The 15,554-nt window shown below is 32.9% G+C and overlaps 1 protein-coding gene across 1 annotated transcript in view; it reads left to right on the forward strand.

Moving 5' to 3' along the window:
• LOC114331331 (pancreatic lipase-related protein 2) overlaps nt 1–15,554 on the forward strand; it is a 139,870-nt gene that overhangs the window by 60,064 nt on the left and 64,252 nt on the right. Inside the window, exon 3 of the mRNA XM_050655874.1 lies at nt 12,361–12,583. Coding sequence (XP_050511831.1) covers nt 12,361–12,583 — 223 coding nt within the window. The remainder of the gene's footprint in view (nt 1–12,360; nt 12,584–15,554) is intronic.

A 15,554-nucleotide genomic window follows, 5' to 3' on the forward strand; every position in this document is an offset into this window, starting at 1 on the left:
TTTAAAGATTATGCAAAAAAACGAAAAATTTATATTTTGTCGATAAAATATTAAATAAGCATCTCATCTTTATAATCTTTATAAGTGTGATCAATGTACAGTATTTCTCATGATCATCTTTCAGTGCGTCACAGTTTTTCGATTTCTTTCTAACGCATTAAATTGTATGTGACAGAAAAAAAGGCACGTTGGTGATTACATTTCGTCGGTGACATTTTTATAACATTTCTTCTAGTTATTCTAGTTGTCGTTAGATGGCGCCATAATAAAAAAATAATTTTTTTTTAATTAGATAATAATATTACAAATATAATCTGTATAATTTATAAGACTATACAAATCAAAGAAAATACCATTTTATAAATGCAAGAAACACATTTGATTTGTTTTTATCCCAAATTGAAAATAAAATGTGACAACTGTCAGATTTAACTAAAATGTCATGTTAGAATAAATGTCATAAATGTGTATTATCACGGACTTACCCGTTTTCCTATCATTTTTTACGCACTGAAAAATGATCATGAAAAGGACAATATCATGATTATTTTGGTTATTATTGGGATCGTAAATTGTTAATTAACAATTGAATTGTTGCTAAAATATTCGTTTAATTTTCACCGGCTTCTGGAATTACAATCTATACCAAGAAAGCTTTGATCTCACTAAGTTATTTAATTATTGATTAATAATTACTTACCTAAAACTGTATTTGAAAATTAGAGATTTTGTTGGGAAAACCCGCATTTTCCGAGGAAAATTTTCGTCGGAGCAAATCGGGAAAAACATATCTCTATGCAGAATTTAATTGCGGTGAATTTTTATTTGAGTGTTTTTGGTGTAAAGTTGAAATCTTTGGAGTTATAGAGCAAAAATTGAAAAAACACGATTTTCGGGCGCCATTTTGTTTATAAAAAAAGTAGCACACTATCTGCGGACTTTGCATACCTATATTATTAATATATAGGATCTTATAATTCGATTCCAGCAATAAAATTGCTGGTAAATAACTTTTCCATGAATTTTGCTAATTAGCCCAGAGTAAACGTTTTGTGACGCATTTTACTTTAAATTTAGAAAATATTATGGAATAATCTTTAAAAAAAATTGAATTTTATCGATTTAATATTAATATTATCAGCTCTTCTGTAGATAGAATAGTCTGTGCGCCACTCATTTTTGCCGGGTTTAGTGGTTTTTTATTCGTGTCTATATTATACAAATATTAGGATCAACCGTTATTTACGTTTAAACAGTAAAAACTAACTTCTTGAGGATATTTATTTCGAAAGCATTTATAAAGATGCATTTTTAGAAATTTGACATTGGATTTTCCGAGTATAATATAGATCACATCCTTCCTCACTGCTCGATCAATAACTTCTATAACGTAATACCTGCATATCTCAAGAAAATGGGAAATCCTACTAAATCTCAACTTTATGATATTTTCAAACATAAACAAGGCACAGAGCACATATATATTTATAAATCTCGGAAATATATTGATAGTTTCGTCAGAAATCTTTTTTCACAAATTTTTTCATAAATAAGCACTTTAAATCGATGAATCTTATAGATCATGTAAACAATACATACCTAAGTAAAGCATCTGGTGAAGTGGTAACGATTAATTTCATTTGGGATACCAATTAAGGAGTAATTTTCACGATTTTTTTTTACCAAAATAAAGGTACATACCAACTTTATTTTAAGCGTAACTTGTTTAATTTTAATTATATGCTGGAAATTAAACAAAAAATAAAAATAAAGCTTTCTTAAACACTTTAAAAAAGTTGTGATGAGTTTTCCCTAAAAAGTGCTTCATGTTTTGGTTATTTCACATTAAAATATTTGATTTGGACTTTGATGAATAAGAAACTACTTTTCATTAGCTACAACTCTGTTTTTACTGGGTTTACAGATTTCATGCATACATCGTTTTTTTTACTATTTATGAGCTATATTTTTGCTAAGAATATTTTTTCCATAAAATACTTACATTTTGAATTATTTGCGAAAAACCGTCAAAAAACGTGTCCAAATTTGTATTTTTTGTTGAAAAATGAACATATTCAATGGGAAATAACTCAAAAAATATTGACTTATTGAAAAAACTCTATAGAACAAAAGTTGCTTAGAATTAGTCAGTTATCCACTTCCGAACTTATTTTTAGAGCATGTTTTTTCACCCCCGAGGTTTGATCGTCACCCCCATGGCAAAAGCACACATTCGAACAATATTACTTTTTTTAACATGTTTATACATGTATGCCAAATTTCATGGCGATTTTTAAAAATTTATAGCAAAAACCGTGAGTAAATGGACTATATTGTGTATATAATTAAATTGATTTATAAAATAAATTTATTAAAAACTGTTAATCAGTGAAAGTAATTTTTTTGATAAAAGGTTCGTATGCGGCAGTATATTGTTGTGTGTCACTTTTATCATTGAAAAAGAAACTGTCACTTTAAATATTTTAGAGTATCGGTTAATCAATTATAACAAGAAGAAGATGAAAGCTTGTATTAGTGCATTTAAATAAATAAATAAATTTAACAAGAGCCAAGCGGATAGCGATATGAAAGTATATTTTTATAACTAAAAAAATATATTAAATCAAGGAAACATAAGTAAAAGTTACTTAAATCCATAAATATCATCGAATCTTATAATAGGACTTGGTCAGAGACCTAGTGTCAAAAAACTAATTTCAGATTTCTTTATTTACATTGCTAATTCATGATCTATGCAACAAGGGTATATTGAATAAGAGTAAACTAATGAAAGTATATAAAGCGATGTTAAAACTTAAAAAAATGTAAAAACATTTATATTAGGTACATTTTAAATGGGTAAACTCACCCTTACTCGAAACGGTAACCACGTGTCTGGCCAAAGATACGAGTCAACTGCAAGTCAGTTGGCTGATATCTTTGGTCGATAATTTTAGATTTAAGTAAAAGAGAACCTACTAAGTTTACTCGAAACTCAGTATGATTATGTATGACCACGTGTGATCTGACCAAAGATACAGTGAGTCCGGGAATCTTTACCAGTGCGTGATCATTTAAAACATACGAAATAAGTCGATGATAAGTCGGAAATTGAAATTTACTAAACGCAACAGCAAGTGACAGTAAGTGACTTGCTGTTGCGTTTCTTCTTCTTTTAGTGCCTACTCGTTTCGAATATTGGCGATCATTCTGGCTATAATTATTTTATTAACTGATGCTTTAAATAGATTAGTTGTTGTGGAGAACCATTTCCTCAGGTTCTTTAACCATGATATTCTTCTTCTTTCAATTTCTCGATTTCCCAATAGGTACTTTACCTTGAAGGATTACCTTCAGTAATCTGTATTTAGTGCCGTTTCTCATTATGTGTCCGAGATATTCTAACTTTCTTCTTTTAATGGTATACATCACCTCTCTTTCTTTGCCTACTCTTCGTAATACGGTCTCGTTGGTTATCTTGCCCGTCCATGATATCCTTAGGATTCGCCTATATAGCCACATCTCGAAGGCTTCAAGTTTTTTCTCCATTGCTTCAGTGAGTGTCCAGGATTCAACTCCGTAATACAATATTGAGAAGATAATAACATCGTAGGAGCCTTATTTTTATCTTCAGATTAAGGTTGTGGCTTTTGAAGAGTTTGGCCATGTTATTGAATGCACTCCTAGCCTTCTCTATTCTACTTCTCTGTTGCGTTTAGTAAATTTCAATTTCCGACTTATCATCGACTTATTTCGTATGCTTTAGATGATGACGCACGGGTAAAGATTCCCGGACTCAATGTACCAGCCAACTGGCTGACAGTCAGACCCACACATGGCCATCATTTCGAGAAAGGGTCAGTTTGTTACCTTTCGGTTAAATCTAAAATCACCTACTTTATGCAGCTTCAATGTTAACTTTAAGCCCGGCCGCACATCAAAGAAACATGAAACGTAAATTACGTTTCATGGAAATAAACCACTGCTAAACAAATATATATCCGGCCATTTATGAGACTCTCCGAAAATAAAAATGTGTCATGAGCATGAATCACACTCGTTTCATTAGTAGGCGGACTTTGAGATGTTTTTAGCAGTGTTTTCTTTTCATGAAACATGTTTTTCGTTTCATGTTTCATGTTTTTCGTTTCATGTTTCTTTGGTGTGCGGCTTGGCTAACGGTTAAAATGTAACCCAAAGGTTTTTAAACCTTTTAAAGTGGCTCATTGTAAATGCTAAAACTAAAGTGTTCACTGTTGATAGCCTGATAAGACCGAAAATGGGTTGATAAAAAATATAATCCTTTCAGATATTTTCATAATTGTAGTAATTTTATAAAAATATAACAAAACAGAACACCACAACAATGAAGATCAAGTATCCCAATACCTCTCTACAAAAAGGGAGACAAATCGGACCCGGAGAATTACAAAAGAATTAGTTCATTAAGGGGGCAAGCGCAAAATTTCGGCTCCAATGCTTTTTAAATACATTCATTTTTTCCGAATCCTGAGAAAACTAACAAATTTTTCAAAAATTTAAACGCAGAATGAAAGATTACGTTATTACCGAGGAACGAAAGTCCCTGAAAACGTCTATAATGTTTATTTTAATAAGTTGCCGGGCTGAAAAAAAATGAGAAAATTTAGTGTGATTTTTCATTTTATATATCTCATTGAAAAGAAACCTTTTGGTTATTCTAAGGAACCTTCGGCCCTGGGTAATAATGCAATTCTCAGGATTCGAAAAAAATTGGAAAGGATCAGGATAAAAAGCATTGGAGCCGAAATTTTACGCCTACGCCCTTAAACTTAACATCAAAATTAACAACAAACTAACATTAGCAAAAAAACAACAAGGTTTTAGGTCGGGAAGATCATGCACCGACGATGTACATATTTATAATGAGGCAATATTAAGAGAAATCACTAGAATAAAAACAGCACATTTGTTTCGAGGACATTAAGAATGCATTTAGCAGAGTCAAATTAGAGGACGTTAACCATTTATTGTATCTACGCAAGAGAGATACGTCTAGGAATAATTAAAACGATCAAAAATATCTACCGCAAAAACACAATAAAAGTAAAAGTAGAAGAAAAACTAACTGACTTAAATGAAGCTGGCACTGGGATAACATAGGCTTCCCTGAGTCCTCTATTGTGCAGCCTGATCATGGGTAAAATAATAAAATAGTAAAAATAAAAAAGGGATACCAAATGGGAGAAAAGCAATTTAAACTAATCTACCATACAGACGATGCAATACTAATCTCTTAGGCCGATGCCGCACTGCAGGAAGTTTGGTAGGATGGTGGATGGTAGATACCTCCCTGGCGACTATCCAGCTACTTATACCACGAATTACAAAACGACAGTAGCTGCAGTGGCCTCCCACTACCATCTAACCATCCGGTGGTTCGCCAGCCGTCTATCCACCCAAATCAGTCGTGTTTGATATTCCATCCATCCGGGTAGCCTGGCTATGGAGCAGGGCCGCGTTTAGGTCAATTGACGCCCTAGGCAATTCTCTAGTAGCCGCCCTTCAAACATGTACCACTTTTGCCAAAAAAATTCAGAAATTTTTCTTTAAATAAGAATACACTAAAAATGGATTTAAACTACGATTTTTATATAATTATAACAGAAAAAATTGTCATTCCAGTTCCATCACATCAGAAACTTCTTTTCAAAAAAAACTTTTTTTTTAGACAAAATCGACAAATTGTTAACACGTTCTTGGGTCATACTTGATGGGAAACTATTTTTAATTCTTGACATTTTCGAAAATGACCTTTCAGCGGACAGGTTGGCAACTGGGATGCACAAATAAATGTGCAAAGCAATGTCAAAATTAGGGAAAATATCTTTCAGTCCACTTAGTGCAGTCACTGAAGGTTTTTACCTCCGATTTCGTTGAATCTTCATCAATTTTCATGAAAATTGGTGAATAGTTAGAGGATACCTCAAGGAACAAAGGTGGCGTGATGCCAACTTGCGCTTTTACCGTGGTGGTGGATGCCACCCCTTCTCGGGGGTGAATTTTTTTAAATAATACAATAAATCGATAGAGAGACAAATTCTAAGAAAGATTTTATTTTATCGTAAAAAGCTGTTTTTTGAAGCTGTTTTTCACGTATAACTCAAAAACTATAAGCTTTTACAAAAAAGTTATTATTACCAAAATTGAAGATAATAAAAAGCTAAATACACTCCTCACTTAAAGAACTAAACTGATGTTAATTCAAAGTGAATTATGGGTAATTGAATGTATATTTTTTTCGACGAGTACTCGAATCTAAGTATTCAAGCTTAAATAACGGGAAAACGATGCATTTCATAAAATATACCTATTTCTGTATCAAATACTTTACCTTTTTACTATTTCTGTAGGGTAAAAAATAACCGAGATAGAAACGTTTAAATCTTAAATTTTGCTGCGGGAATCATGTAACCGGGCAATTTAACCTTTAATTTTTAAAAAAGTAAGGGGTTTAAAATATTAAATTCAACTTGGTTTAATAGCCATTAAAATTAACTTTCAAATGGTTTTAGGCAAACCTGATATCGTAAAAATTAACGGAGTTATTAAAAAAAAGACAATAACTTTTTTGGAAAAATTTTTAAAAGATAAATTTTGAAAATATTTGGTGTTTAAATTTTAATGCTATCAACTTGTTCGGGGGCTCATTTGATAGATATTTCCAAGTACTTTGACAAATGCTTAATAAGGTTATGTTATAAAATGCATCATTTTCCCGTTATTTAAGCTTGAATACTTAGATTTGGGTACTCGCCGAAAAAAATATCCATTCAATTACCTATAACTCACTTTTAGTTAACATTAAAAGGTTTTTCCAGTAAGGAAATTATTTCATTTTTTAGTAGCTTCAATTTTGGTAATAACTTTTTTGTAAAATCTTATAGTTTTTGAGTTATTTATGAAAAATTTAAAAACTTTATGTAACAAATTTTGCTTAGAATTTTAATAGCTCATATCCACGTTCAGTGACTGCATTAACTCTTCTTTTAATATTAAGATTCGTATGCCAATAATTGGTGATTTTATTGTGGTATCCAAATGACCCTTTAAGTGAATGCATTCATGTATGAATGATGTACCTTGATCGTCTTTATTTTGTATCAGATTTTCAGCTTCTTTAATAATTTCTTTATTGCTTAATTTTGTCAAAGCTGTTAATAACACGAAAACGTTGATAAATAAGTCGATAAGATTCCAGACGTCTATTCAGGTCTCTTATCAGAGTGTCGATTATAATATAGAATGTGTGGATTTTCAACTCGTCACTAGCTGAAAAGTTTAGTTCATCATCGGCCCCCCCGTCAAATTGAATTTTTATTTTTCTCTTTCTTATTTCTTTATATGTTTTATTTGGGCACAAGTTTGCCTTTGTTGCCTTTTGGCTTCCTTGCGGTAAAGTAATTTGAAAGAGCTTCATACTCTTTAATGACATAACCCAGATATACAGTAGGAAAAATGAAAGAATACCCATGAACGAACATATAAAACACGCTGTATTTTCCTGTTACCGTGTCACACAAAAAATTGGCCAGCGCAATTAAATGTAAAATTATTGTTACATGTACTTGCACTGGACAATTTTCTTTGTGACACGGTGACAGGAAAATATAGCGTGTTTTATATGTTCGTTCATGGGTATTCTTTCATTTTTCCGACTGTATAATCTTTATATACAAATATTTCTTGTACAGTATTTTTGCCGCCCTCTCATAATGTGCCGCCCTAGGCAACTGCCTATGGTGCCTAATGGATAAAGCTGCCCTGCTATGGAGGAAAGCGTAATAAATTATGCGTTTAAAAAAGGGCAATTTGGGACTCAGCAGACCCACTATGTGACGAAACATGGCTTAAATATCTGTTATATTTATTCATTGCAGTTTCATTAAAAAAAATCCAATATTCAAGTCAGCTGAATCTAAAAAACAATTTGTAAATACCTTCAGTCGATTTTTCTCCAATTCTGAAAAGTGTAGTTAGTGAGTTTTACCTCTAATAGGACGATATGCTAAAAAACAAATCAAATGTAACGTAACAAATGAAACAAACCATTCCTCAGCAGTCAGTTGGATACTGACTTCTGACTTCATTTCACTCTATCACTGCGTCCAGGATGCAGTGCCCCTCCACCATCCACCTTTAAAATTCACCCTCCAAGCGACCATCTAGCATCCCGCAGTGCGGCTTCGGCTAAAGTGGAGATGATTTACAAAGTATGCTGCACCAATTTAATTTAACCACCAGAAAATTATACGACAGCAAACTACTAAAATGTAAATTAAAGCTGGAGGGTCAGATAATAGAACAAGTGATGTAGTTTAAATATATGGAATGTCCTACGGACATTCGGAAGTGTCTACGGACACTTCCTACATTTGGAAGCATCTACGGATACTTCCTAGCTACGGAAAGCTCGAAACAAGTGGAAGATTAAGTGAATAGAGCAAACAGAGCCGCAGGTTGTCTGAATGACACAATATGGAGAAATAAAACTATCGGGAAAGAAATGAAAGGTATAATTTGCAAAACAGTCCTCAGACGAAAAATGGCATACGTGGCAGAAACTCAACATGGCACAGAAAGGAAAAAAATGGATCAAACAATGGGCAAAGCTAATGAATCGGACGATGTGCCCATCGAATTATTAGAATTCATTAATGTTATGGTAAAATACGAGACTCTCACAATTTCTACACAATCGCTGTAATCGATATTTGTAACCATCTCCATAGAATCAACTGCAACAATTTGCTCAGATCGCAGAACAATAGCTTTATCACATGAGCGACAGGTTTTCTCTATTCTCACTTTATGAGCACCTCACTTTATCGAATGCTTTTGCTATGTCTAGGAAAATAGCTCAGCATATTTTATTCTCTTCTAGAAATCTCTATTTGGTCTATTGTTGAGTATTTATTACGGAATCCAAATTGATGTGAAGAATTAATTTCTTTCTGGTCGAGGAGAGGTTGCAACTTAATTAACAATATTATCTTCTCAAATAATTTGGAGATAGTTGGTAACAACGATATTGGTCTGTACTGTTCTACTTTCTTTACTGGTTTTCCTGGTTTGGGAATCTTGATTAGTTCAGATTTTCCACATTATTGGTACACATTTTAACCTGAATACATTTATAAGGTTTGTAAGTTTTACCTTGGAATAATTTTAAATAAGAAGGGGACACAAGAAGACGAAATTGGAAATAGGATAAAAGCAGCCACAAGAACATATCATTCGCTGTATAAAAACTTCTTAAATAAAGAAAAAATAACAAGGAAAACCAAAATGATAAAAACAATTCACGTACCTATCACTACATATGGAGCAGAGAATTGGGTGTTGAACGACAAACAAGAAAAGAGATTGCAAGCCGCGGAAATGAGGTATTTAAGAAAAGTCGTGGGAGCTAGGAGAACCGATAAAAGACGTAGCGAAGATATTAGAAGAGAATTAAAAGTAAAATCATTAAAGGAAAAAATTCATGAAAAGAAATTAAAATGGACTGGGCACTTATTTAGAATGAATGACGGCAGACAGGTTAAAATGACATGGAAAGCGATGCCGATAGGGAAAAATAGGAGAGGCCGACCAAGGAAAACGTGGAATACCAGTGTGATGTAAATATTGCAGAATAGAGGAAAATCGTGGCAGGAAGCCAAAGAAAGGGACCGAAAAAGTGGCATAAGTTCGCAGAGAATAACAAGTAAAGAAGACACCTCGACACCTTACGGTATAAGAGAATCATCGATTATGTATGTATGTATGGATGTAAGTTTTACAATGGCCTTCCTAGGGAATTGTTGTAGTATTTCTCGTGTTATTAACTCAAAATCTGGAATTTTTTTGGGATTCATATTATTTTTTATTACCTTGGTTACTTCTTTAGGGGTTAAAGGCTTTATTATTCCTTTATCCCATCATCGTTTTCATGATTGATAATGATTTTCCATTTCGTGAAGTTGGAATACGTTCTCTATTATGAAGCGAACAAATTTGCTTTTTGTTTTCCATCACGTACCCATGTTCAAGTGGCACAAAAAACAAGCGGCAAAGTATAGGGCTTTTCATCGACTGTCATTTGTTTCGAGCTTCTGTCATGTGTCACATAATATTAATATATCTACATCATACGTTATTGATATATACCAATGATACAAACCAAAGACGTATGGCGTAGATATATTAATATTATGTGACACATGACAGAAGCTCGAAACAAATGACTGTGAATGAAAAGCCCTATTGTGTGCTATAAAGATTGCAATGAAATTGGAAGTCACATTTCATGAAACTGCTATAAGACCAGTTATGCTGTCGTGGCACTAAACGTTAACTGTCGTGACAGGTAAAAAGAAGAATAATAAGATATATAGTATTTTTACTACAAAAATACGTAATAACGTTTTTGTAGTAAAAATACTATACTTATGAAATGACAAAGCTTATATGGATGAGTGAAGCAGCCAAAAATTATAAAACTAAGAATTAATATATTCTTGTTGTAGCCACAATAATAAATTTTTGATACCAAATACATTAAGGAGTAGGTGAGGAAGACCAGATTAATATTAAGGTGAGATTAGTATTGGTATGACCCAAAATATAAGGATTTGCAGAAATACAATTACGGACCGATCTAGTCTAGGTGTAGTAAGGTAAAGAGAATTTGTATGACACGTTTAGAGTCAGGTCTCAAATTAAAAGCCGTTTGTGATGACACATCTTTTAAAAACAAGAGTTTAATTTGATCAACTTTTAATGATAAACTAGAAAGTTAATCAACTCTAATAAAACAATGGTTTTCACTACAGTATTTACTGAACTGTCAATTGAGGAATTACAATCTGTCAACTAAATTTGACTTGTAAGAAGAAGTTCAAATTTGCACAGATGTATTTCTATGTCGTAACTCCTCTTTTAGTTATTATTTGATTGCCATTTAAAATCTAATATATTATTCAAATGCATACATAATTGTTAATAAAAAAATTATCTGCCTTTTATTGCAACACATTATCCGGGGAAAGTAATAAATTTGAAATAAATGCTACCTTGACAGGTAGGTATGCAAGCGTTGCAAAAAAATTTATGCCTATATAAACGACAAATTACTATTGTTAATCGACTATTGTTATTCTACATGAAAGAACAAGTGTTTTCTATATTATTTGAATACAATTGAGGTCAATATAATAATGGAAGTTTTCAATTCAGACGAAATGCACTTTTCATTGATGGGTGTGATGAATATCGATTCAAGTAGGTGCGATGAGGCATTTTTATGAAAATTCGTTAACTACAGGAATGGGACGTGGAGTGGGGTGAGACAGGGATGCGGGTTGTCGCCAATTCTTTTTAATGCCTACTCGGAAGAGATCTTGAAAAAAGCTCTTGAGGGTGAAACAGCTGAAATAAAGTTAACTAGAGTTCTCATAAACAATATTAAATATGCGAGGACTTCAGAGGCTGGTGACCTGGTAATATAGAATAGCGGAGTTTGAACCAGAATACGGTCTAGCAATGAACGTCAAGAAAACAAAATTTATGGGAATATCGAAAACTCGAAGAAATAAAGAAGAAAAAATCTCTTCATAAACGGAACCAATATCGAACGAGTAGACCAATGCATATCTTGGCGCATAGTTTTGAAAAATGGCGCATTGTTAAGAACAATTATATAGGTAGACCTGCTAATAATATTAGGTTTGTTCTAGCAAACAGTCAAACTAGTCAGAAACCGTCAGCAAACAGTTGGTCAGTGAGAAAATATAATACAGTCACCAATGCTATCCCCGCTACTCGCGCTGGTCCACTATTCGCTGATGGTTTCAAACCGTTTGAAACTGATACTAGAACAAACCTTTATTACAATTACATATGCTCAAGCTATCTTGATAAAAACTGGTTTATCCAAAAAGTACTAAGACGCAAAAAAGTTTTAACAACATTGTGTTTAAATAATGGTACCACAATAATAATTTAATTAGAAGCTACACAAATATTTGGGGAGTTTAAGGGGAAAACCCATAAAATTTTTATGGGGTGCACAAAGTTCACTGTTAAATTCTTTATGATATGTTCCCTATAAGAAGGCCACATGTCCATTTTTAATAAAAAATCTTTAATATAGTTTTCGATATATTGAAAAAATAGATTTTCATTTTGTAACTTCAAATGGCTGTAACTTTTTTATATGCACATTTGTACTAAGAGAAGTTAGGTTCAATCGAACTATTTTTGGTCCCAGAATGTGTAATTTAATTGAATGACATGCCTATTTGTTTTGTCCTGTATATTAATCAATTCTTTTTTTTTCAGGAGGACGCAAAAGAAACCAGAACTTTTAGATACAACCAAAGAGGAATCACTATTCAATAGCCAATTCAACAGAGCGTATCCTACCAAAATCGTCATTCATGGATTTGGTGGAGGTAGAATGTACGCACCTAGTACAGATATGCGAGACGCATATTTCTACAGGGGAAACTACAATGTTATTATCGCTGATTATAACACTCTTGTTAAAGAACCTTGTTTGAGTGTAAGTTTTTAAATGCGTTAGCCATAAACAGTGTTTTCAATTAATACCGTGTTAGCCATATTAATTGAATATCTATAAGAATTACATTTTTGTATAATAGGCCTGGATCCCGCGTATCAAAAAAAAGTTGATTAATAGTAAGCTGAAAATTTGTTAATAGCTTACTTAACGGTATCTAGTATCTAGTCGGACAAGCTTTGATGATTGACAAAATTTATGATTGACTGACAAGTTTATGATTGTGAAAACTAACAGGTTGTTTTTCTTCTTCTTAAAGTTCTGCTCCTATCGGAGATTGGAAATCATTCTGGCAATTATAATTTTGTTGGTTACGCGGCGGAATAGTTCAATTGATCGGCATCCAAACCATTCACGGAGATTGCGTAGCCACGAGATGTTACGTCTTCCTACGCTTCTTCTGCCTTTGATTTTGCCCTACATTATATTCCTTAATAGTTCGTATTTTCCACCTCTCATGATGTGCTCCAAGTATTTCAACTTCCTGATTTTTATGGAATTTAAAACTTCGCATTGTTTTCCTAGTTGTTCGAGCACTTGTGCGTTTGTTTTACGATCTGTCCATGATATTTTCAGAATACAGTGGAACCCCGTTAACTCGGATTAATCGGGACCGCGGCCGATCCGGGTTATCGAAAATTCGGGTTAGCCGGAGAAAATGGTAAAAATTATTAAAATATGGTATGCTTACAGATAAACTCCGTTATAATTGGCACACAGACACTTGTAAACCACGTTCGCGTTCCACACATACAAAGCGTCGTCGAGAGTCTCATTTTTAGCTTTCTTAGCTTTGCACCGATTGTCCAAACTGTCTTTTGTTATCATTTTGAAACAAAAACAACATTTTAAGTTTTATTGCCATTACGTAGACAAAAAATCACGCAAACACAACAAAATCTGAATATATTTACGCGGAACGAACAATGAGACTTTACTACACACACACACAATACCGTCTCGCAACGAGAACGTTCTTATGTTATTTAATAAGAGTAAAGACTAAGACCATTGTTTGAAAAATAATTTTTTAATAGTCTTTTCTAAACAATGCTAGACAGTTTCAAGTAAATAAAGGATACTACAGATGCCTATTGGTTTCGATAACACGAGAATGAGCGTTGTCTGCCATGCCAGTTATTTTTACTAAGGTATATTATGTATCAAATTACACAAATACGCATTATCTCTCATTGTATAATGTGTTTGACATTGAAAATTGAAACGAATGAACTACATAGGAATTCGCTAAAACGACAAATTTTTACGAAGAAAGTTTATTATATTATCAGTCCGGTCCTGATAGCAAGCAAATCTTACAGCTTTATATCACTCCTGACAAATTTATAAATTCAAGTAGTTAAAAGTTGAAATATAATTTAATTTTTACATTGTTTGCAAGATAAAGTTTAAATGTGACAGTGTGTTAAAAAACCAACGATTCTGTGAGTACAAAATTGCATTATTTATATCTAACCATAAAATCAGAAGTTAAAAGGCAATATTTTATCGATTTCAATCCAAATTATCGATTATCGACAACAACTTTTTGCTGATTCAAGTAATTAGGCTGCCGTCTAATTTTGTTAAGAGGCCAGGTCCGGCTTCAGATCCGCTGTTCCAATGCATGTAAATTTTCAACGGGACGATGGCTGAACCGGAATTAGCTACTACTTCACGAAATACACCGACTACGTCACATATCTCTTACTCTCATGCATTAAACAGTTTTAAACATCCTTCAAAAGACCAAGGTATCATACTTTCAACCATACAAGGAATACAAGTTTTCGAATATGTAAAAGCTGTTGGATCAATAGTACAGCCCAAAAACGTTATTTGGGCATCCAGAATCGCAAACAACCGCATCTGCATCTACCTCTCGTCTAAATATATAGTTGACCAATTTCTTAGCTCCCACAAACATGTAATTATTGACGGCAACCAAATTGAAGTAAGAAGATTAATAACTCCTGCCCAGAGATTAATCATATCAAGTGTATGTCCTACTATACCTAATAGCATAATTGAAGACCATCTAAAAACTATGGGAATAAAATCCGTCTCCAACATGACGTTTCTACGAGTAGGCATGCAAGACCCGGAATATAGCCACGTGCTTAGCTTTAGAAGGCAAATCTTCATAAGTCCTTTAGAAAATGCATCGATTCCTGACTCATTCCTAATTTCATTCGACAATACATCATATAGATTATACATTTCCATAGACGGTTTAAACTGCTCCAGATGCAAGACGGTCGGACATCAAGATTCTGACTGTCCTTCTTTATCATCATTAAGTAGTCCAATTAATCAAACGGAAACTGACCATCAAGTGAACGTACTCAACTCTGCCAATAAAGAATATAGCCAGCCAGAAGAACAACCACGGAAAGAACACGAAGAAGGTACCCAGACATTAAAGGAACCGAAACTTAACATCACAAAAAATCACGAATTAACATCAGCAACAAACGACCAAACCACTTCCATACAAACAAACAAAGAACTACAGATTTCGTCACAACCACAAATATCCCAAGATTCAGTAATTGAAAGCGATAGAAAAATCTCTGAAGCTATTCATGTTACTAAAAGACAAATTTCCACTTCTCCCGAAATCCTTGAAAATGACCTACCTCCTCCCACTACTGAAAAACAAAAAAATAAAAAGCCTAAAACTCAAGATTCTATTCCAGATATTCTCAATGAAATTAAAGAAAAAATTGAAAATAGAATCCCTTCCTTCACACTTTCATTTCATGAAATATGTGATTTTCTGTCAAATTCCCTTCACTCAAAACATCCTGAACTTATTGCTAAAAATTATTCAAATGAAAGCGATGAAATCAAAGAAATTCTAAACTTTATATATTCTCAAACACAAAATAAAAGTTTAAAAAACAATATTACCAGATTGAAGAAGAAACTACTTCTAAGCAGTCTTTCTTCT

This window comes from Diabrotica virgifera, chromosome 1 (assembly GCF_917563875.1).
Source record: "Diabrotica virgifera virgifera chromosome 1, PGI_DIABVI_V3a".
Lineage (NCBI taxonomy): Eukaryota > Metazoa > Arthropoda > Insecta > Coleoptera > Chrysomelidae > Diabrotica > Diabrotica virgifera.